General features: G+C 31.7%; 2 protein-coding genes across 6 annotated transcripts in view; one reads left to right on the top strand and one right to left on the bottom strand.

The window, feature by feature from the left end:
* Positions 1 to 21,610, top strand: part of LOC134707455 (protein timeless homolog) — a 52,444-nt gene that overhangs the window by 12,032 nt on the left and 18,802 nt on the right. For 4 of the 5 annotated variants that reach the window (XM_063567207.1, XM_063567203.1, XM_063567204.1 and 1 more), the window contains exons 12-24: positions 276 to 380; positions 1,061 to 1,164; positions 2,018 to 2,096; positions 4,736 to 4,875; positions 5,861 to 6,017; positions 6,869 to 6,949; positions 8,241 to 8,338; positions 15,611 to 15,676; positions 17,870 to 17,939; positions 18,936 to 19,143; positions 20,209 to 20,351; positions 21,130 to 21,212; positions 21,463 to 21,592. In XM_063567207.1, the coding sequence (XP_063423277.1) occupies positions 276 to 380; positions 1,061 to 1,164; positions 2,018 to 2,096; positions 4,736 to 4,875; positions 5,861 to 6,017; positions 6,869 to 6,949; positions 8,241 to 8,338; positions 15,611 to 15,676; positions 17,870 to 17,939; positions 18,936 to 19,143; positions 20,209 to 20,351; positions 21,130 to 21,212; positions 21,463 to 21,592 (1,464 nt within the window). The remainder of the gene's footprint in view (positions 1 to 275; positions 381 to 1,060; positions 1,165 to 2,017; positions 2,097 to 4,735; positions 4,876 to 5,860; positions 6,018 to 6,868; positions 6,950 to 8,240; positions 8,339 to 15,610; positions 15,677 to 17,869; positions 17,940 to 18,935; positions 19,144 to 20,208; positions 20,352 to 21,129; positions 21,213 to 21,462; positions 21,593 to 21,610) is intronic. The other variant, XM_063567206.1, reaches the window with a different exon arrangement.
* Positions 12,497 to 14,911, bottom strand: LOC134707457 (insulin-like growth factor-binding protein complex acid labile subunit). The gene has a single exon (XM_063567208.1). The coding sequence runs from the start codon at positions 14,748 to 14,750 to the stop codon at positions 12,609 to 12,611; it is 2,142 nt and encodes a 713-aa protein (XP_063423278.1). The 5' UTR covers positions 14,751 to 14,911; the 3' UTR covers positions 12,497 to 12,608.

The raw sequence follows: 21,610 nt of genomic DNA, 5'->3' as shown, positions 1-21,610 counted from the left end.
TGATATTATTTTAAGACATGTACAGTATCCTCATTATATATATATGAAATGGTTCATTACTTAGGCACAAATCTCTTTATTCAATGGCTAACATTAACTTACAATGTATGTTGCATTGTGGACAATCAGTAACCTCATAATTTCAAAGACATTAACATCCTTGTATTAACTATTTTTCATGATACAATAAATTGAAAGATTTTGTATGTAATAGAAGATGTTATATTTTACCACTACTAACTAAAATTTGAATGTACTGTATTTTCGATTTTCAGTGAGACAATGTCAGTACAGACTTTCCACTACATTCAAGTCCAGTTGTTCCAGTATTATGAGATGATTATGATGGAGAAGAAAGAGGCAGTTATTTGGGCCAAGAGGTGGGATAAATTTATATTTGAATACTATTTGGGTCAAAAGCTGGGATAAAAAGTATATTTGAATACTATTTGTTAAAAGAAGTTATGAGAAATTTCTTTCTATTAATGATTAAATCTCATAAATGAGATTCTTATGGTAGTTTATGCATTATGTAGCCATGATGCACATCTAAAGAATGTTATGTGTTTGGTTTATGATATTTTTTAAATTCTAAATTCAAGAGGCTATAAAAATGGCCTTATCATCATACCTTTCCCACTGTCGTAAAAAAATGTTGTGGCTGTGCCTTGCCAAGGCAAAGGGGGCATTAAGTATGACCTTTGTCTGTAAGTCCGTTCATACATCCTAAAATAGTTGCTATTACTTAATTGTTTGCTCAGCCAAATGATATGAAAATTTTACACAATGTTAAATAACAAAAGACATAGATCCCAGTTCAAATTTTGGTAGTGTCACTTTTACTGTTCTTGAGTCATTTCTTCTTATAACATTATATGCAAGTGGAGCATCATCTGTGTCCCATGTACAAAATCTCTATTTATTTCATAATTTATTGCACTTTAAATTCAGTTTTCAGAATACTTAAAGCTAAATTATCATTGATGAGAATTTTACCGTTATAAAGAAATATGTTACTTCATCACATATATAATGTCAAAAAACAAATTTTTATAAACAGGGTACATTTGGCACTAAAAGCATACCAAGAACTGCTGCATTATTTGGATATGATGGACAGATCTAAAAATACACAATTAATGGAGAGCTCAAAGGTCATTAAAGGTAATTATTACATTGGTTGCAATGAATTACATTGATTTCCCAGTTGAATAAAAACCGATAATTTCACATGTGAAATAATCGTGGTTATTTCACTCTCTGACGTCATACAACAATAGGCGTTGTCAAGACGTCGATAACGTCGGAGCAAAACAAATTGTGAATGCGTAGGAAAATAATATAGTTCCTTACATTTTCTACATTAATTTCATAAAAAAAAAGCCATTAGCCAATGTAATAAAAAGTATAACTAATTGACGTATTTGAATATCAAAAATAAGACAACTTGTGACCGAACGCCGCTATGGATTAAACTCGTGCTGCGCACTCGTTTAATCATGTTAATCCATGCGTCGTTCGGTCACGCGTTGTCTTATTTTAGATATTCAAATACGGCGATTAGTTATACTATAAATATTTTGAAAAATTAAAGGATAGGAATTTTATTTGCAAACTACAAAATATTTTAGACTAAACAAAAAAGCCTAGGATAATAACAACTTTTTCAGGCAAAAAGTATGAGTTTTGTATATTATTGGACATGACATATCTATTTGAACTTAGGAAATGATTGATGACCTAAAGAATTGCCAACAGAATTTTTGCATTACTGTTTGATTTCTGGATAAACTAATCTAATTAAAGTATATATTTTGTATCTTTTATTTGTTAAAGACGCCATTGAAAGAGCCATATATCTCTTCATCTAAGAAAAATATCAGCAGGCCACAGCTTTGAGAAATATTTAATTTAATTTTAAAAGCATTTTTTTTCTCAAGACTAGATTCAATAAGTTGTAGCCAGAGGGATGATTTAGTTCAAACTAATAAATTTATTTGAATTTTTCTTATTTTAGGCAATATATTTTACATGATGGAGTTCCGAGATATATTTCTGACTTTATTGAAGAAATTTGATCAGAGTAAACAGTCCAGGTATTTGTTGGTTTTAGTAGTGTCTTTATTTGTTATAAAAAAAGTAAGCTAACATGGAAGAAGACCTAAAATAATATTTAAGAAACATGAATGCAAATTCAATTTTTCGTTTATATCCATAGATGCCAACCATTACGATTTTTCCATAATTTGTCTGATTTTGCGATCAAAACTACGCTATTGCGGTCAAAGTTGAATTGTTATGGATTCCCAGTCATCGCGGTTCAACTTTTTAAAACACAGATTTTTATCATTGTCTTTTTGGCTTGGTTCGCTATTTAGAAAACACCTTGGTAATGCTTCTGGTTTCTCAGGAGTTATCGACCTATTTTTTGGTAACTAACTGACTTCTGAAGAGGCAATCTTGCATTTGATGAAGTAGCTTTTCCCCTTTCTCTACTTCTCATTGACAAACGAAAATTACGAGTCAAGAACATCTGAACTATTAATGAATGGAAAAATTACTACAGATAACATGTTTAACAAAACATGTTAGTGCACATCACTTTGCAACCACACGTCAGTAATTTCTTTGGTAAATGCACGTTTTTGAATGATTACTGAAAACTTTTCAAAATTACGGAAAATTTGATAGATTGTTACTGATTGGGTCAAAAAGGGGTTGGCATCTTTGTATATCTATACCATAAAATAACGACAACAAATAAAAAAAATCAAATTTATTACTCACTTATAAAGGACAATGGTGTCAATTAAACAATACATGATTCAAAGCCCTTTTTTCCACACATAATCAATATTTTGAAAAATTAATAAGTTCTGGGTCAATCTGATACAGATACCTAAAGTATATGTCACATGTGTTCCCCCTTGAAGTAAGATATGCAGGACAAGTTCAAACTAAAAGATATTTAAAGCAAATAAAATTTAGAATGGAAATGGGGAATTTGTCAAAGAGACAACAACCCGACCAAATAAAAAACAACAGCAGAAGGTCACCAACAGGTCTTCAATGTAGCAAGAAATTCCCCCACCTGGAGGCGTCCTTCAGCTGGCCCCTAAACAAATATATACTAGTCCAGTGATAATGAACGCCATACTAATTTCCAAATTGTACACAAGAAACTAAAATTAAAATAATACAAGACTAACAAAGGCCAGAGGCTCCTGACTTGGGACAGGCGCAAAAATGCGGCGGGCTTAAACATGTTTGTGAGATCTCAACCCTCCCCCTATACCTCTAACCAATGTAGAAAAGTAAACGCATCTCAATACGCACATTAAAATTCAGTTCAAGTTAAGTCCGAGTCTGATGTCAGAAGATGTAACCAAAGAAAATAAACAAAATGACAATAATACAAAATAACAACAGACTACTAGCAGTTAACTGACATGCCAGCTCCAGACTTCAATTAAACTGACTGAAAGATTATGATTTCATCATATGAACATCAGGCACAATCCTTCCCGTTAGGGGTTTAGTATCATACATCATAACATATATGAGAAGAACATAACCCGTGTCATGCCAACAACTGTTTTTAGAATAAATGTGTTTAGTTCTGATGCAAAGACCTTATCAGTGACTCAATATTAACGCCAAAATATGCAATCTTTAATGACTTGACAACAGTATTGTAATTATATCCCTTCTTAATAAGTCTATTCAAAGGTTTTGTAAGTTTCTGAGGTGAATACTGACACCTTTGTGCTTTATAAAGAATATTTCCATAAAAAATTGGATGTGAAATACCTGAAGGTATTAGAAGTCTGCATGTTGAGCTATATTTACAAATGATGTCTTTATACTGATGATAAAATTTAGTAAATGTTTTGACTAGTTTGTGATATCGAAAAACCCTGGTGTAATAATTTTTCAGTAATACATAAATTTCTCTCGTTAAAATCTAAAACATTGTTACATTTAGAGCGAATCGTACAAATTGAGATATATAAACACTGTAAGATGGTGACAAGGGAACGTCACCATCTAAAAACGGATAATTAACGATAGGAAATGAAAAATCATCCCTTTTATCATAAATTTTAGTATTCAGCTTTCCGTTAGTGATATAGAAAAGAGCAGTGATCATTGTTAGTATTTGCTTTATTTAAAGTAAGTTAACAGGATACTTTACACCTTATAACCCCTATGACTTCTTCCGATGACAAAAAGAATACCAAAAACTCTGACTAGAAATAAGGTGTATGTTATTTTAATTCAGTCACGGACCAGTGATATTGCAGGTGTGTTCTAATACTTTGATTTCATTTATTTTCTTTGGGCCTCAATTTTTGTGGATAGAGGAAAACTTTCTTTTTGTGGATATTTGATTTCATGGTACTGCCATACAAAGCCTATAGAAAATTTGTAATTGGTTGAACATTTGAATTTGGGGATCACCTGTATCCACAAAATCCATGAAAGTTGGTATCCAACGAGTAATAATGAATCTACAGTATATATGAATAAAAGGAGACAGCAATCATACCTATCATACAATAAAAAGACCTTTTTACATGAACTTTCTGGTTCATCTGCACTGCTACAACATTGAAAATTTGTTATTGTTTTTTTTTTAATTTTTATTCTAAGTTTGTCTATAGTAATTAATGTTCAATTCTTATAATCAATTACTTGATATCACTTATTCATTTTGAACAATAATACTTTCCAGGGCATTTTTGAAAGACTTGATTGAAACAACACACTTATTTTTGAAAATGTTAGAAAATGCCACAAAGACAAATTCCCATCTTGTTGTACAGAAGAAAAAGACAAAGAAAGGAAAGAAAAAGAAGAAACCAACAGCACAAGGTTCTTTAATCATAATTTTATTATACAACTGATATACTTACTATTTCATTGTATTTGCAGGTATGCATCAAAGATAATCCCATCAAAGATTAGTTCTATAATGCTCTATTTTGGTAGTGAGTTCCTAGATAGTCTATTAGCTGTTATAAAATGTGATGGATTTTGGCAGGATTTATGAGACTTTGACTATTTTTACCATGTTGAAGTGTAATAACCCCTTGTGAATGCTACTATCTCACGATCTTGATTTGAAAATTTGGGATATAGTTATAGAACTTTTTTTGGCTTATTAAGGTGTAGTAATTCTGAATCTGTTATACTTTCTGCCCACAAGCATTCAAATTGGAAGAATCTTTGCTCATGATCTGTAATTAACCATACTTTACATACATATATAGACATCCATAACATACTTCCATACAACTCAATATATATACCCTTGCTAAATACTTTTATTCTTATGCCAAACATTTAAACATTTAGACAAATATTCTAGTGAGCATTACATGCTCTTATGAGCCTCTGAATGACAAGTTTTGGTTTATTTGTATCCAAATAATTTCTATGAAGTGTAACTTAATCCTAGATTGAAATTTTACATGTTGTTGCTAATGTACCACATTTAGATCTATCATAACCAGCAATTACTTACTACCAGCACCTTACATCTGTCTTGTTTATCTGTTGTATTGAGAAAATAAATAGTTTTATGATTATTTACACTCCATCTAACATTAATTAGTGTTTGTCTCTATTATATGCCAGTAGAATATTTATGTAAAAGTAAAACCAGAGGAATATCTCTTTTACTTGTGTAAAGCAAAGCGAATGTCCTTGGTGCTTCTCTTGAAGAAAAGTATCAGCTATAAATCTACATATAAAAGAAAAAACCTAGCATAATCTAAACACAGGTCAAAAAGGCTCACTGGAATATATTTTGTATTTAAAGTGTATACTCATGTTAGTCTTTTCTTTAATTCTGCAGCATCAGAACCTGTTTCTGACCTTACTCAGACAGAACTTGATGACAAATGGGATGAAGTATCAGAAGAGTTGTCTGCCTTGTTCCAAGGGAGAGGAGAAATTCCTACTGATATATCACCATTTGATGCTGCTTCTGAAGTTCAGGAAGATCAACAAAGGTAAGAATTATGTAACAATCAATACAAGACTGAAGTACCATGAATGTGATAGGGTCCTCCTTTCTAAGGAGCACTCTATAATGGTAGTTGTCCCCTATGCCTTGAAAATAGAATATGGAAATACTGGGCATCCCTCCAGTCTTGTATGTGCTCTCACTTCTATAATTCTTCCCAGCTTTTTTGGAAATTGAAATCATAGGTTTATATTTGTGATGTCTCTTGACAAGTTCCAAATCAGTGAGAATCTACTATTTTTAAATAGTTATGCCCCTTGGAAATATAAATTCTTTTAGAAATTGCATATTTAAGAGTTCTCAGGCCTTCATTTCTTGAAGGATTGTTATGAAACTAATATTGAATGTTTCTAAAGCAAATCTGGGATGAGTTGGAAAAATCATTGCTGATCAATTATTTTTTCAGGAGTTTATTATGTCCCTTAGACATGTTAATTCTATAGAAATTGCATTGTAAGAGCTGTCAATTGTAGAATTAATGATATTTTGTCAAACATTCATATCATCAATGTCTTCATCAAGTTTACAATTTTTAATGTCCAAATCTTGATCCTGAACTAAATTCATGATACAGTGATCTTCAAATCAATAATTTTGCCATCAAAGGAGGGTTTATGTGGGTTTTTTTTGCCCTTTGAATATTTTTTTTAATAAGACTACTGGAAACCAATGATTTGATGTGTAGGAAAGGATTTGGAAACCAAAACTTATTTGAATAAATAAAAATATAGAATATATGCCGTGTATCAGTGGGTTGATAATGTAACAGCATACTAATATAGAATATATTATTTGAATAAATAGTTTAATTTGATTTAAGGAATATTTCTATTACAGAATTGATGCAATGATTAAGATTCAGGATGCATTAAGAGAGAACAAACCAGGGGAAGCTATTGCTCTTATTAGATCTGCCAGGTAAGAATTTAAAAAAAAATGAAGGCAACCCTATTGCTCTTATTAGATCTGCCAGGTAAGAATTAAAAAATGAAGGCAACCCCAGTGCTCTTATTTACTCTGCCAGTTAGGAAATGAAGGCAACCCTATTGCTCTTTACAATAGATCTACCAAGTAAGATTTGAAAAATTCAGGCAACCCTTTTGCTCTTATTATTATCATTGGCTAAGTAAGAACAATAATCAAGGGGAGGCTGTTGCTATATATCATTATAGTTACTAGTGATATTAAAAACAATAATAAAAAAAATGTTAAACTTGAAATCAACACTGTTAGTTTGATCATTACTTCAACTAGATATGAAGTATTTAATGCTTAATATTTTTACAACCCATATTTTGAACCATTTTGTTGCCTTCAGTTCAGGATTTATACACCCCACTGCTGTGGGTGCAAATACTAACAGTCATTTTCATAATGCTGTGAGTTGACTGTGGATCCTTCATGGGGGGTCTCAATGGAAGGGTTCTGATCCTGGATCTTGCTTACTGTTTTGTCAGATTCCTATATCCCCCTTACAATATGTACCTATTAAAGCAATTCTTATTTTTTTGTAATTTCCCGTGTCCCGCTAGGCTTCATTTTCCGTTTTCATGGCACGATAATTTTACTTTCACGTGTCCGACTTAAAAAATATCAGCAATCCCTCATCACCCTTAAACCCCAATGAGACCCATTTCATGCTGCTGGAAGTTTGTGTCTTGTAACATTTAAATCTTCTGATGGTATTATATCAGAATTATGTTTGATGACAGCAAACTATTATTCTTCAGACACATTTCTTCATAATGTGTCTTATTTCGAGTAATTTATGGAAGCCAGGTGAGTGATACAACTTCTACAAAACCTAAATGTAGATGTAAATTCAAAACCAACATCAATGCTATGGAAATTACATCAGCTGTATAGCCATTGTTGGCACACTATCATTAACAAAACTATTATTCATGCTTTTACAGGGTTGTCCAGATTCTATAGATTTATAACTTTGTATCTGCTTGTATTATGAGCAACATGGCAGTTTGCCACTAAAGGAGCAGTATCTGCATTACCTTCTATGGCGCATGATATCAACCCTAGTCTTTGATGGGGTTGATGTTGCTCTAAATAGTTTTCTCTATAGTGATTTCAGAGTGTTGATCTTGTTTTGTTTTTTTGCCATAGTGTTTTAAGTTTGTCTTCATCTTATTAGTTTTGAATATCTCTTTTGTATCATCTAACTCATGTGTATGTGAATATATGTATATTACAGGGAGATTTGGCCTGAACGTGATGATTTTGGATCAGAAGATATATCACCAGAAGAAGAGTTCATGGCACTGAGGGAAATATTCATGGCAAATCTACCAAGTAAGTGTCACTGATAATCAATTTGACATATATATATGTAACACTCCCAAACGTGTCCTTCCCCCCAAACGTGTCCAATTCCCCCAAACGTGTCATTTCTCCCTAAACGTGTCCGAAATGTACAATATTCCCCAAACGTGTCCGAATTCATAACCCCCAAACGTGTCCGATAAATGTTATCCGCCAAAACGTGTCCAATATTTAAGGCCAGAACGTCTCATGTCTTTTAGCGTTAATAAATGTATCTCCTAAAAAAAATTGCTGATAACGTTTATGGCAACTTTATGATGGGGACACAGGTGACAAACTTTCATTTATTACTAGCTTTAGTTAATTAAGTGTAGGTTTTTAATGAATATCATAATTCAAAATTCAATCTGTAATTGTTAATTATTTTTTTACAAAAATTGCTAATTGTGCAGTTGCAAGTATTTCAAACTCATTTAGAGCGAACCTGCACATAACTATAGAGTTGAATTAATCGGTGACTTTGTAAATTATTTTTTACTTATAAACTCAGATGATGCTTTTTTTTTTTATATATTTGTGCTAATATTGCCTGGCGGGCGTTAAACAGCATCTTTTTTTAAAACTTTTGTTATTAATTCTCTAGCTCAATTTGTGTGTATTTTAAAAACACATCAAATCATAAACTAGTTATCCGTTTTTTTTTATATAAAGTTTAGGTTTCCATCATCACTATAGACACACGATCAAGAGACATAACGTCCAGTGCCAAATATTTCATGCATTGGTTTTATAGATTCTTTTTTTTTAATATGAATTTTATGTGATCAACGCCGATTATTAGTGGTTACCGTAATTGCAAACTTAATTTGTACTGTATAAATTTACTTTCTAGACTGTTGATAGCGTATTGTCCAGTTGCAAGTACTCTGCATATTTAGAGCGAAATAGTTTTATATTTGCTGTATAAATTAACTTTAGACTGTTGATAGCGCATTTCCAGTTGCAAGTATTTTATGCATATTTAAAGAACATTCATGTTTTAATGATTTTACTGTTTTCTATATACTGTTTAAATTATCTTTAAACTGATGATTGTGTATTGTCCAGTTGCAAGTATTTCATATATATTTAGAGAGAACATAGGTTACAAGTTTTTATTTTTTTCATTTGTACTGATACATTTATATTTAGACTGTTGATCGTCCAGTTGTCGGTGTTTCACAATGTTTAGAGATAACATACAAATTTTAATGTGCAGAGAAAGGGACACTTTCATCCGTTAGCTGTACAGTTTAACTAAACATGTCTGCTTACAATTTACATATGACATAGCCGAAATGACGCCCCCACTTTTACCCAGTTTTTTCGGCCGGTTTAAAAAAGTACCTTATCTATATTTTTAATGAAATGGTAAAATTAATATACGTTAATAGAATAGACAATAGCCAAATAACACTTGATATGGACAAGTTTTTGGGATTGGACACGTTTGGGGGTTTGTTGAGTAATGGACACGTTTGGGCGTTTATACAAACTGCACGCTTTGACGATGTTTATAACTAGACATGTTTTGCAGTTCAGTGACGTCAATGTGGCCACGTTTGGGGGAATCGGACACGTTTGGGGGGAAGGACACGTTTCTGAGTGTTATATATATATATACATACAATGACATATTAACTTTCAAAAACTTCAATTGTGAAATGGCATCTATCCATTCTATTTTATTAGCTAACCAATATGGCTACAAACAGGAAACATTGCCTTTGCCTGTCAGTCAACTGAAGGTTCTTTGTGTGTCACCATTTTGGACTTTTAACTATGGTTCAATTTGTGAAATGATCTGGCCCCTTTTTTTCAGTCCATTTTTACATTCAAGCTGTATGTAAACTAAACATTAAGTTGTTTTTTTCTATGGTCCGACAAGTTGTTGTCTCTTTGACACATTCCTCATTTCCATACTCAATTTTATTAGAAAATAAAACTATTTTACTTCAAGACCATGAGATTCCTGAACATCTTAGAACTTGACTGCTATATATGTGATTGACAAAGGCTTATGGGAGTCACTATATCAGATCCTCCTCCGCAGAATCATGTTGAGGGTAATTGAATGTGTTGTAATAAGATTCAGTTTCAACCATAAAAATGCAGGCACTATTTAAAGCTACCGTCTATAAGGTACTATTATCAAAGATACTTTTTTTCACTGGTATGTGACAATGCAGTTTATAGAATGTCTGTTTTGCAGATGCATTCCAAAGGGTGAAATGATATGTGTATCGTGTAAATTTTCATTAATAGATAAATTAACTGATTGTTGGTCTGCAACACCACTTTCAGTACTTTGGACAAAATTATGATATTAAGTATTGTGCAATAGCAAGACATTTTCAATTGCACAGAACTCAGCAATAACAACAAATCTTCAATTGCACAGTATTGTGCAATAGCAAGAAATTTTCAATTGCACAGTAATGCGCAATAGCAAGAAATCTTCAATTGCACAGTATTGTGCAATAGCAAGTATTTTCAATTGCACAGTATTGGGCAATAGCAAGAAATATCTAATTGCACAATATTGTGCAATAGCAAGAAATTTCAATTGGAGTTATCTTTCTTTGTCCAGAATAGTAGTTGAATCAACTTAAATCAATGTTTTATACAATATACAATGTATATTCACTTTTACTACCAGCTGATAAATTAAAACAATCTTTACCATTCAGTAATATTAAACAAGCACTTTTTTTACATTTTGATATTTTATGATGTATTTAAATGAGTGATTATTGTTGCAAACTCCATTAGAAATTTGAATTGAGATCGGTTTTGGAATAAAGGATAGGGGGATGTGAAAAAAAAATTGGGGAGGGGGGGGTAAATTTTCCTCATTTGAAATTTCATAAATAAAAAGAAAATTTTTCAAACATTTTTTTGAGAGGATTAATATTCAACAGCATAGTGAATTGCTCAAAGGCAAAACAAAAATTTTAAGTTCATTAGACCACATTCATTCTGTGTCAGAAACCTATGCTGTGTCAACTATTTAATCACAATCCAAATTTAGAGCTGAATCCAGCTTGAATGTTGTGTCCATACTTGCCCCAACCGTTCAGGGTTCAACCTCTGCAGTGGTATAAAGCTGCGCCCTGCGGAGCATCTGGTTGTTCTTGTAACTATTTCAGTTTCTCAGTTACTATAAATAATTCAACTGTTTTCAGTTTATGATACAGTTTTTACTAGTATTTGGTATTTTGTGCATGTCATCTGAACTTTTACATAGTTTCATTGTTCTTTGGTCCATGGTAATATTGCCTGATTAGGTAAGTCTGTTGCATTTTTCTGTTTGTGATGTTGAGGGATCTGGGATATTTTGTAAATAATGTTTTGTCCAGATTTTTTGCAGTAAAAAAAACAATTTTTGACCTTGGTTTAAAATTAATCAAGTGTTTGATGTACAATCCCATTTGTATTGTATGTTCATCCTCTTCTTGTCCTGTTTTAGTAACATCTATGAATATTGAACCTCAACTTAAATTTCACTTTAATTATAAACTTTAGTTTGATCTGATCCCTAGGGTGTCCTTTATTATACAGGTTTTGTTTGCACCTGTCCTTAGTCAGGAACCTGATGTTCAGTGGTTGTCATCTGTTGATGTGGTTTATTAGTGTTTCTTGTTTCTAATGTTTTATACATATTAGACCATTGTTTTTCCTGTTTCAATGGTTTTACATTTGTCAATGTTCTGGCCCTAAATAGATTGCTGTTTAGTGTGAGACAAGGCTCCCTGTTGAAGGCTGTACTTGTACCTATAATGGTTTACTTCTACAAATTTTGACTTGGATGGAGAGTTGTCTCATCGGCACTCATACCACATCTTCTTATATCTATCCACTGTATTCGAAAATAAATTGTTTTTGGAATTGAATATCTACCTACACAAAAGTGATTATGATTGTTCTTTATAGTAATGCTAATCAGAACTAATTGGGTCTGATGCAAACAAAAATCCCCATTTTTAGGAATTGGGTCCCCAATAGGTTGTTATGTTATGTATATTTATAAAGTTTAATCATTACTGATATTATAATGAATATTGAAATACTATATATATATATTGCCATTTTCAGTTTATATTCAGTGGAGGATTAACTTTTTTTACTGCATAAAATGGAAAGAAATACTCCCTTTTCACATTTTATTTTTGTCTTTTGAGTTTTCACATTTACATTTAAGACCAATCCAGTGATTTGAATTAAAATAGTTGTAAATTGTTTCTCCTGTTTTATTTGAACATTATGAACTGTCATTGTCAATGATAAAGACATTGTCATTAGTAATGTCACGGGTTGAACTCACAGATCCTCTGTCTTTCCTTGTGGTGTTTGGAGGCGGTAGTGGGGGTGCTTCATCACTTATAACGTAAAAAGTTACATCATTGTCTGGGAAGGTATCGGTACGATTATAAGAGTCCTTCTTTCTGTTGCATTTTAGACAGGATACAGTTGTCACAATGACTGCAAATAACACGACAGCTAGAGTAGTCACCACAGTTATAATTAGAATTTTGTTTATTTTATCTTCATAATCTTTGTCTTGTTGATTTTGAGAACGTACTAAATCTTTTTGATTTGGAACATATCCTGGCGGAAGAGATGAGCTATCTAAATTTTCATTAACAGTATCATTTATCATTTCAAAGGTTAAAGTTTCATTTCCTAGATTGGTAGAATTTAATATAACGTGTGGAGATTTAGTTGTTTTTGACATTACCTGTCCTTTTGTTGATAACACAACTTGTTTAAGCGTTGTTGGAACAAATTGGTCGAATTTTAAACTCAAAAATGTGCTTCCTCGTAGCTGAGGAGGAGAAAAACATTGAAGGGAGTCAGCATTTTCAAATTTATATTTTTGCATATCAATCCATTTCCATAACCATCGCAGACGGAGATCACAGTGAAATTGGTTTCCTTCAAATCGAATAGTATGTAGTCTTGGTAAATACTTCATTATATTTGAATTCACAGTTTTTATTTCATTATCCATTAAATTTATATCCTCAACTGTAAATAAAGATTTCATCATATCCTCAGATTCTAAAACATGGCTGGCAAGTTCAGGACTATCTTGTAGGTCTAAAATTCTAAGGTTAGATAGATGTTTGAAAATATTTCCTTGTAAAGCATTTTCACCAATCATTACAAAAGACATTATCAGCTTATCTAAGTTATTAAGTTTATTGAACACATCTTTTCCTATGTAATCAAAATCCATTCCAGTCAGACCGAGATCCTTTAGAAGGAGCAGTGGTTTAAATGCATTATCTGGTAACACAGTTATACTGTTTCCACCCAAGTATAAACTCAGAAGATTTGTCAGATTTTCAAATGTTTCTGCGTTAATAACAGATATTTGATTATTCTTAATAGATAATGTCTCCAGTTTAGACCCAAATTGAAAATCATTTTTCCGAACATGTGCTATGTTGTTATTGTCTATATGTAACTTTTTAGCTTCTAAAGGTGGTATTGGTACTTCATTTATTTGATTAAAATTGATCCATAATTCCTGTAAACCTCTTAACCCTGCAAATGCATCTCTTTCAATGAACTGGATTTGATTCTCAGAGATGAAAAGGTTAACTAAACTTTCAACTGGTTCAATTTCTTTCTTTGTTATAGACGTGATATTGTTCTGATCTAGGTACAAAAATCTGGTCATACGTGGTAATCCTTTAGGAAAAGTTTTCAGCGAACAGTTGGTCAGTTCTATAAAAGACAACACATTGTTTTTGATGAATAGACCATCAACATCGATGACAGGGTTCCCAGTTAGTGAAATAAATGAGATCAAGTTATTATCGTTAAAGGCTTTAACCTCAATAGATGTTATTCTATTTGATCCAAGCAACAAATAGCGAAGGTTTGTCATGTTTTTGAAAGATTCGCTAGATATCTTGTCTATTTGATTATTTGACAGATCCAAACGTACCATCCCATTCATATAAGTAAATATTCCATCAATATTTGTTAGTTCGTTACCCCGCAGCACAATGTCACTGATTTTATCCAAATTCCTAAAAGAATTTTTATGAATTGTATTTATCCTATTAAAACTTAAGTCAAGTGTTCTTAGATTCACTAATCCATTAAAATCGTTGTATCTTATCTGGGTGAGCGAGTTAAATCCAAGATTCAGTATCCGCAATAATTGAAGTTTTGAAAACGGGTTGGACGATAAATCTGCTATTTGATTTTTCTGTAGATCTAATGATTTGGCTGCATTAGATATCCCTGATGGTATTACAGATAAATCTTTATCTGAGCAGTCAAAATTTCTCCCAGTACACAGACAGTCATCTGGACACACAATTTGTTTAACAGCGCTGCCATGGCAGCAAATTATTAAAATCAAACAAGCTAGAAGACACCTGTACATTTTCTCGAGCTATTGTTAAATGTCAATGTACATGTAGATTGACAAAACATTTATTGTACTTCTAATGAGAAATGAGAAGCCATTTCCTGGTGTTAATTAAGAGTGTTTCTTAAGAGGTTTAAGATGTTCATGACCATTTGAAGAAGGTACTTGACAATTTTGAAGCTATTATTTTTAGGTTTTATTTTACTGAATCAGAAGTTTTCAGTTTCATTATTGATTCTTATTTAGTTCATAAAGAGAATTTGATCTAGCATTTTATATTTTTATATATTTTAAAACCTAGGAATAATTATGAAGTTTACAACCAAGACTAATTTGACTGTTAAACAGTACATATGAAGTTGTAGGTCAAAATGTTTTTACTACTCGTTATTACTGAAACCACAGGGCTAATGAATGTTTAAAGGATCATCTTTCAAAGTTGTTTTGACGACACCTCCCAACAATGCCAAAATCACAAGAACTATAAGGAAACACTTACATTATCAATAACATTTACTGTGAAATCGTGACATAGGTCTACATTAATCATATTTCTGAATTATATAATGCATACTAGACAAGGTGGCTCTCATGCTAGTACAAGTTAGTACATTTGTACATGTGTTAAGTCTCACAGTGATTACTTGTAAGGTTTTGTCTAAAAGTCCAACCTAGCTTCTGTCAGTCTCTATACATATACAGAATAAATATGGAAAATATAAATTACTTTGATTGAATGGAAATTCTAGTTCAACTAAGATTGAAAAAATGTATCTTCTAGGCAACAATTTATCCTTAACCATACTTTATATTAATATTGATAGAAATAACAGCACTTAGATCATGCAAAAATTATAAATTCCACTTAATTTTAGGACCAGCAAGAGAAGATAATATTCCAGAGAATGTTGTTGAAGAGTATGAAGAAGGAGGTGCTGAAGGTAAAATCTATCTTTTATGTAAACATTTTTGTAGTCAATTGTAAAGAAGTACATCTATTTGGATTGTCCTATTTATTTTTGTCTCGCCTTGACAGAGTCAAAAAGCGAGACATAGGTATGCTGTTTCTGGCGTCAGCATCAACATTGTATAGTTTGTGATAAGGTCTAGTTTATGGTGAACCACAAGTGGTAGGTCAATCATATTTGGTATGCAGTTGTATAAGCATTGGCATATCTCATTTCGATGGAGATTGTTTGGCCCTGCCCCCTCAGTCATGGTCTATGTGATTGATTAGGTCAGTTTATGGGGAACCACAAGTGGTAGGTCAACGATATTTGGTATGCAGTTGTATAAGCACTGGCTCATCATGGAGATAATTTGGCTCCCCCCCCTTAGTCATGGTCTATTGACTTTGAAAATTTTGCTAAGTTATCATGTATTAGTTTGTGATTAGGTCAGGACAAGGGGAACCTTTAGTGGTAGGCAAATGTTAATTGGTATTCAGTTGTATAAGCATTGGCACATCATATTTCCATGGAGAATATTTGGCCTAGCTCCCTCAGTCATGGTCTATCTACTTTGAAACTTATCTTGTAAACTTGTATTCATAGCAAGATTGTTTTGACATGCTTTTTCCTGTGGCAGCATTTATAATGTTAAAAAATGATTGTCCTTTTACACCTTATGTTGACAATAGACTTTATTTAAAAATCATTTCATCAGAAAAAAAATCCTGTTTGCCAATTTTGGACAACTTACAGTAAACTAAAGTGGCAAACTTGTTCAATTGATGAGAACATTTTTTTCTTTTCTTATATTGGTATAGATTGTCTTCTACATATTCTCCATGCGGCACCTTTTTAATTTTTTTTTTGTATTATTGTTCATCATTTAAAACATATTTTAGAGTTGTTTTAAATTTATTCATATTTGTTTATGAAAATATTGAAATACATGTACATATGATACTGGGAAGTTTTGATTTTTGTTTTCTCAAAAACGGTTATATATATTTATATACATGTATGTCTCAGTAGTAAATTACATCACTTGACCTCCTTTTCATTCTTCTTAAAATGTGATTCTCATTTCCTTTACAAAGTGTCTTGGCAATATATCTATACTTGCAGCTAACACTAATTAGAAAAGTGCATTGTAACTTTTTTTTAAAATTGGCTATTTGAATTTGTATAAATTATTTATAGAATGCTTCAAATGTATTCTATGTCATAATTGTTATGTTGTAGTAACATTAAGCCAGAGGTCAATGGTATTTCACAACTTCAAAATTCAGCTGTATAGATAATTTCAAAACAAATTTCAAAAAAATTGTCTTGAAGTTATATCTTGTTTGATTTGAATGAAATTTTTACAATTTTAAATTACAGAAGATGCTGCAGTTTCTTACAATCATTTTGAAATGTTTCTTTCAATTATATGTTTTAAAGGAAATAACTTAATTTGTATCCCAGTAATGCTTCACCTTTAAAAAGTTTACCGTAGAAAACTGCAATTCACCGTTTCAGAATCTAATGCATCCTGGGTAATATTTTCAAAAGCGTACACCAAAGCGTTTTGATTAGTTTAAAACGTTATAAACAATGGATATTCAACTAATGACGTAAAGTTATTTTCACTTTGGGGTACGAATAATGAAATTACCCATGATGCTTTAGATTCTGAAACGGCCAATTACTGTTTATGAGTTTGAAAGTAACAATCGACTGAAATATGTTTTATATGAACTTTAACGTGGAATTTTCTAATGGTTAGATCTGACTACACTTAGTTGATGACTTTTTAGAGATAAATACATGTAGAAACTGTTACATCTGATGTTCCATTCCATCCTTTTAAAATTCACAACAATTTCTTACAACAATGTATTCTGATAAGTCATTAACATTTCTTTAAAATTTAAACCATTTTTAGTTGTAAGATTTTTTTGTGCAACCTTAGCCACCGGTGTTATAAATGTGATATAGCACTTGACTCAGATTTTGCCAATTATAACTATTGACATTGAATCATGTTCCTAAAACATAGAATATAAGTCTGACTCCTCTGATACTTGTCCTAGTTTTACCATCTTTATAGTACTATGTAGTAGATTTGGATATTACAAATTCTATCAATACCAAGCTGACATCTTAGTAGTATAAAATATAAACTTTTATTTATTTTTGTTTCAGCTGAAGAGGAAGAGATGGAATCAGTTGCTACAGCTGAGCAAGAATTTGATTTTAAAGTTTTCGTCAACAAGTAAATTTTAACTTTATATAATTATAGAATCCACTGATATTTTTATTTAAAGAGTCTTCTGTAATCTAAATATTATCTCAGCCCACCTTTTCTAAGGAAAAGTTGAATTAGTCATTTTTGGATGACGTGATGAAATAACTTTGCAATGATAGTGCATATAATACACAACAGAAAATAATGTTTCAAAGGATAATTATTTAAAGTATTGATTGTTAGAAATTTGTTAGCATACATGTCTCAAGTGCGTTCAGTATACTGTGGATTCATTATTATTCGTTGCCTACCAATTTTCGTTTATTTCGTGGGTACAGTTAAACCAATGAAATGAAATGTTCAGCGAATGATGAATTTTCTATAGGTTTTTATGCAGACTTCCTCAAAACCATGAAATTAAAAATCCACAAATATGCAAGTTGTTCTTAGTCCACAAAAAATTGGTACCCATGAAAATAAATGAATCCACAGTATGGAAATAAGTTTGATACATTCCCCATTTCCATTCTCAATTTTATCTTATAAAATTTCCCACTACATTTTTTGTACTTTCAGTACACGCTGGGACCACCCCCTTCTCCACCCAACTAAACAACATGAAAAAGTCATCTAGAGCATGTATAGATTTCAAAGTTTATTCTCAACTAAAAAATTTAAAAGCATTTACTGTGGTTTCATTCATTCTCATGGTTACCAACTTTCATGGATTAAGGGATAATTTGTAGTTTCATGGTTATTTGATTTTGTGGTTTTGTCCATTATTTCAGCATAAAAGCCAATACAAAATTTGTGCTTCATTGATTATTTATATTGGTAGTCCAGTCAATGTTTACCCAGGAAATCCTTAAAATTTTGGTATCCCAGGAATACTTATGAATCCACAGTAAGAGAATCAAAAATTCCTGAGATGAATTAATATTTTTTTTTATCAATGACAGATTCTATTAGAAATTGTTTTATGCATGTGAATTCCAGTAATAATTACTTTTCAATTTGTTCTAGATTTTGTAAAGGTGATGTTCTAAAAGCTTATGTACTGTTGTTAGCTGACTTCCAGAAGAACTCTACACATACCAATCATTGTATTATCAAAATGTTACATAGAATCTCTATAGACTTAGGATATATGGGAATGGTTTTCCAGGCTTCACTCTTCAGAGTGTTTCAGAAAATACTGTTATCACCTCTGGCTAAGGCAGCACGCTATAAGGTAATGAAAGAATGTATGATAGATACCAAGATAGAAAAAAAAATCATGAAAAACTTATTTTGGAATATATGTAGAAATATAGGGATAAATATCGGCTTTGAAAGCAACCATTTTGATTTAGATTTATTTCATTATCAGTGGGTATAACTGATGATTTGAGAAAAGCTGCCTCATTTTCCATTTGACTCTCAGCTCAAGCTTTTTCTCTTTTGGTTTTCTGTAATTTTTATTTTTGCATAGTACATTTTTAGCTCACCTGGCCCAAAGGGCCAAGTGAGCTTTTCCCATCACTTGGCGTCCGGCGTCTGTCGTCTGTCATTAACTTTTACAAAAATATTCTCCTCTGAAACTACTGGGCCAAATAAAATCAAACTTGGCCACAATCATCTTTGAGGTATCTAGTTTAAAAATTGTGTCCGGTGACCCGGCCGACCTACCAAGATGGCTGCCATGGCTGCCATGGCTAAAAATAGAACATAGGGGTAAAATGCAGTTTTTGGCTTATAAATCAAAAACCGAGGCATTCAGAGCAAATCTGGGTAAAATTGTTTATCAGGTTAAGATCTATCAAATTTTCAGATGAATTGGACAACTGGTTGTTGGGTTGCTGCCCCTGAATTGGTAATTTTAAGGAAATTTTGCTGTTTTTGGTTGTTATCTTGAATATTATTATAGATAGAGATAAACTGTAAACTGAAAAAATGTTCAGCAAAGTAAGATTTACAAATAAGTCAACAGGACCAAAATGGTCAGTTGACCCCTTTAGGAGTTATTGCCCTTTAAAGTCAATTTTTAACCATTTTTCGTAAATCTTTGTAATCTTTTACAAAAAACTTCTCCTCTGAAACTACTGGGCCAAATAAAATCAAACTTGGCCATAATCATCATTGGGGTATCTAGTTAAAAAATTGTGTCCGGTGACCTGCCAAATCAACCAAGATTGAGCCATACCAGTAGAGTTTATAGTCCACTGGTCCGGCTGGCCAGTACACAAAAAAGCTTAAATATGACCCCTGATAACATCTATTTTATATAAAAGATTTGAAATGTCATTGATTGTTGTAGGAAATAGTGAAGTTTGGCCACTTTGTAATTGGGAAATTTGTACAATGTGCTGAGAACAATAAGAAGATTTTTATGGAGATGCTGTTCTGGAAGGGAGGAAAAGAATCTGTTGAATGTATAGATGGCTATGGATCTTATGACAGGTACATGTATTAAATGATCGTTTATTTGACATTTACATGTGTCATAAGTTACTTATATGATAGGTTCTTGGGTTTATAAGATATTGTTATGACAGGTACATCAACTGGTCGTTTTACTAAGTGATAAAGATAGAGTTTCAATATCATCCAAAGCATCTTACAGAGGATGGTTCCCGTACAGATTATTTGATGTATTAGATGCTTAAAACCAGGCTATAAAGTTTGTTTACAGCTAATTTCCTAATGCATGTAAAACAAAACTTTGGTAAGCTTAATTGCTTTGTTTATATATTGTGCAATCATTAAGATAACACCCAATTAAATTCAAATATGATATAAACAGGTTAAACCATGCCTATATAAATTGTTTTAAGATGTTAATATTATTTACAAAGCTTGTATAAACAATTATACAAACAAAGTAAGCAAGCGAACCAAAGTATTGCTTTACATGCATTAGGAAATCAGCTGTAAACATAAACAAACTTAAGTCTGAACCCTTTCCTTATAAAAAAAAAACCTTGTTATACTAATTTCAGGAGCAAATAATCATTGCTCTGTCTGTCAATATGTCTGAAACAGATGTATGTTAAATGCAAAATTGGAACTTATTTCTGTTAAGTAATCTGCACTGATTTTGAAAAAAAATTATTTAAATTGTTTTCTGCATTTTAGATTTAAAATAAAAGTACTCAAATCTCTTAAAGGTCAAATGTTTTATTCAGTAATTGAAAAAATAATATGAAACAAGAAACTGAAGAACTTTTTTTATTTATAGCAAGGGTCCATCATCATGGACAGAAGATCAAGAGACAGAAGTCAGAAGTCTGTATGAGGAATATAGTCAGTTAGAAGATAATGGTAGGTGTAATTAACATATTAAAGGAATTTTGATGTTCTGTGGCTTAACCTTATGTCAAAGTAAAATGGCATTTTTTGTGGGGATTTTTTTATTAAGACGAGATCATATTCATGTTGGTAGACACCTATCTTTTCTGTAAATTTATCTTTTTTAAGTTGAGAGTTGAAATCCTTCCACTCAAAGTATTGTTTGAGATTCATAGTTAGAAATTTAAAACACAAACTGATTTATATGAAAAATACATTACAGAAAAAGACATAGCTGAATGTATCATGGAACGTCTATCCGACGGCAGTAAAACCAGAGGACAGATTATTCGAGAGTTAAAGAAACAAAATTTGATTAGTAGTGCTAAAGAACTGAAGAGGAAACAACCAGGGTAAGGGGTTAGAAGTCA

This window comes from Mytilus trossulus, chromosome 2 (genome assembly GCF_036588685.1).
Source record: "Mytilus trossulus isolate FHL-02 chromosome 2, PNRI_Mtr1.1.1.hap1, whole genome shotgun sequence".
Lineage (NCBI taxonomy): Eukaryota > Metazoa > Mollusca > Bivalvia > Mytilida > Mytilidae > Mytilus > Mytilus trossulus.
The sequence above is the reverse complement of the archived record's forward strand: the minus strand, read 5'-3'. Positions and strand labels throughout refer to the sequence as shown.